Raw genomic sequence first — 1,464 nt, forward strand, 5'->3', positions numbered from 1 at the left:
GGTGAGGGGGAAGGGGGAAGGGGGAGAAGAGCCGAGAATAAACTGTGTTAGAGACATTGAGGAGGAGGAGTGACTGGGCCAAAACTCAGGGGTGGAGAGAAGAGAAGATAGTGAGGGTGGAGGAAAAGAGGTGGGGTTGAGCTGGGAGGGGAGAATAGAGTATATTGGTATGAGAGGGAGGGGAGAGAAAGGAGGTGAGAGTCGCGAGGTTGATGTAAGAGGGAGGGGAGGGCAAGGAGGTTGTTATGCGAGGGAGGGGAAAGCTGGGAGGGGAAGAGCGGGAGGTTGGCGTGAGAGGGAGGGGAGGGCAAGGAGGGGGAGAGCGGGAGGTTGATGTGCGAGGGAGGGGAGGGCAAGGAAGGGGAGAGCGGGGAGGTTGGTTGATCCAGGCACGGCAGTCTGAGGCCATAGCCCATGAGCAGCACACCCGCTCTCTGCCGACGCGCTCACACGCGCACACGAGCACACACACACAACCACGGGGATAATCGATCTGGCCCATCGATTTTTTTGTCCAGCTTGGCTAAACTAAAGCCTCGGTGCATGCCCCGCCTGGTTGTTGTACACTGGCTCTACGGCGCTGATGCTGGCGGCGGCTGTGCGCTATACCGTGCTGCTGGACTGCAGTCCTCCGACACAGCTGACGGCTCAACAACCTCGACACAATCCCTTACCACGCACGCGCGCGCGCGCACGCACACGCACACACACAGACACACGCACACAAACACACACACACACACATACACATACACACATATACATATACACACGTCATTCCCGACGCTGGCGTGGTTTTAATAGACTATTGAGCGAGGTCTCAGCTTCATATTTTGGGTTCAGTTTTAACCGAAAGGCTCATCTCTCCCGGAGCCGCCTTGTTTATCACCCTAGCACAACAGGGGGACGGGGTGCTGATGAGCAGCGGTGGGGAAAGAGCGATAGCGAGAGAAAGTGATGCGATAGCGAGGGAACGGGAGCACTGTGAGGCAGGAGTGTTGTGCTCACCACTGCGCATGGGGGAGGGGAAGTGGGGGAGGGGCAGTATTTCACACTTACCTAACAGTAGAAGTTTTATATCCTTGGCTGCCTGTATGCCATCTTCCTTCAAGTTTTTCTCGATGGCTTTGCTCCTTTCCATAGCAGCCCGCTCCTCTGCGCTGAGTGCACACCCCATGGCTCCGTTTGCGAGTTCCCTGACCTCCCAAACGACCGGCAACACGCAACTGCCCTACTCGATGTCTTCTCGCCACTCCGCTAACGCCGTGGTTACGGGTACCACGCCAGCTGATGGGAGCGTGGCCAAACACAGAAGAAAGACCAACCCGAAATGCCCCGATGAATAGGAAACACCCGAAATCCGATCACAATGAAAAAAATCCACGAATGATGAAAATTTCACAGCCACTTCTGAGACCGGTACATGAAGAACCCGGCCGCCGCCCGAACAGATTCAGACCTGCT

General features: G+C 56.3%; 1 protein-coding gene across 1 annotated transcript in view; it reads right to left on the bottom strand.

The window, feature by feature from the left end:
- Positions 1–1,177, bottom strand: part of LOC100533419 (guanine nucleotide-binding protein G(o) alpha subunit) — a gene marked incomplete in the record, with an annotated part of 67,093 nt that extends 65,916 nt beyond the window's left edge. Inside the window, 1 exon segment of the mRNA NM_001204703.1 lies at positions 1,049–1,177. Within this exon segment, the coding sequence (NP_001191632.1) occupies positions 1,049–1,177 (129 nt within the window).
- Positions 1,178–1,464: the final 287 nt, after the last annotated feature.

Source organism: Aplysia californica, unplaced genomic scaffold (genome assembly GCF_000002075.1).
Source record: "Aplysia californica isolate F4 #8 unplaced genomic scaffold, AplCal3.0 scaffold00108, whole genome shotgun sequence".
Lineage (NCBI taxonomy): Eukaryota > Metazoa > Mollusca > Gastropoda > Aplysiida > Aplysiidae > Aplysia > Aplysia californica.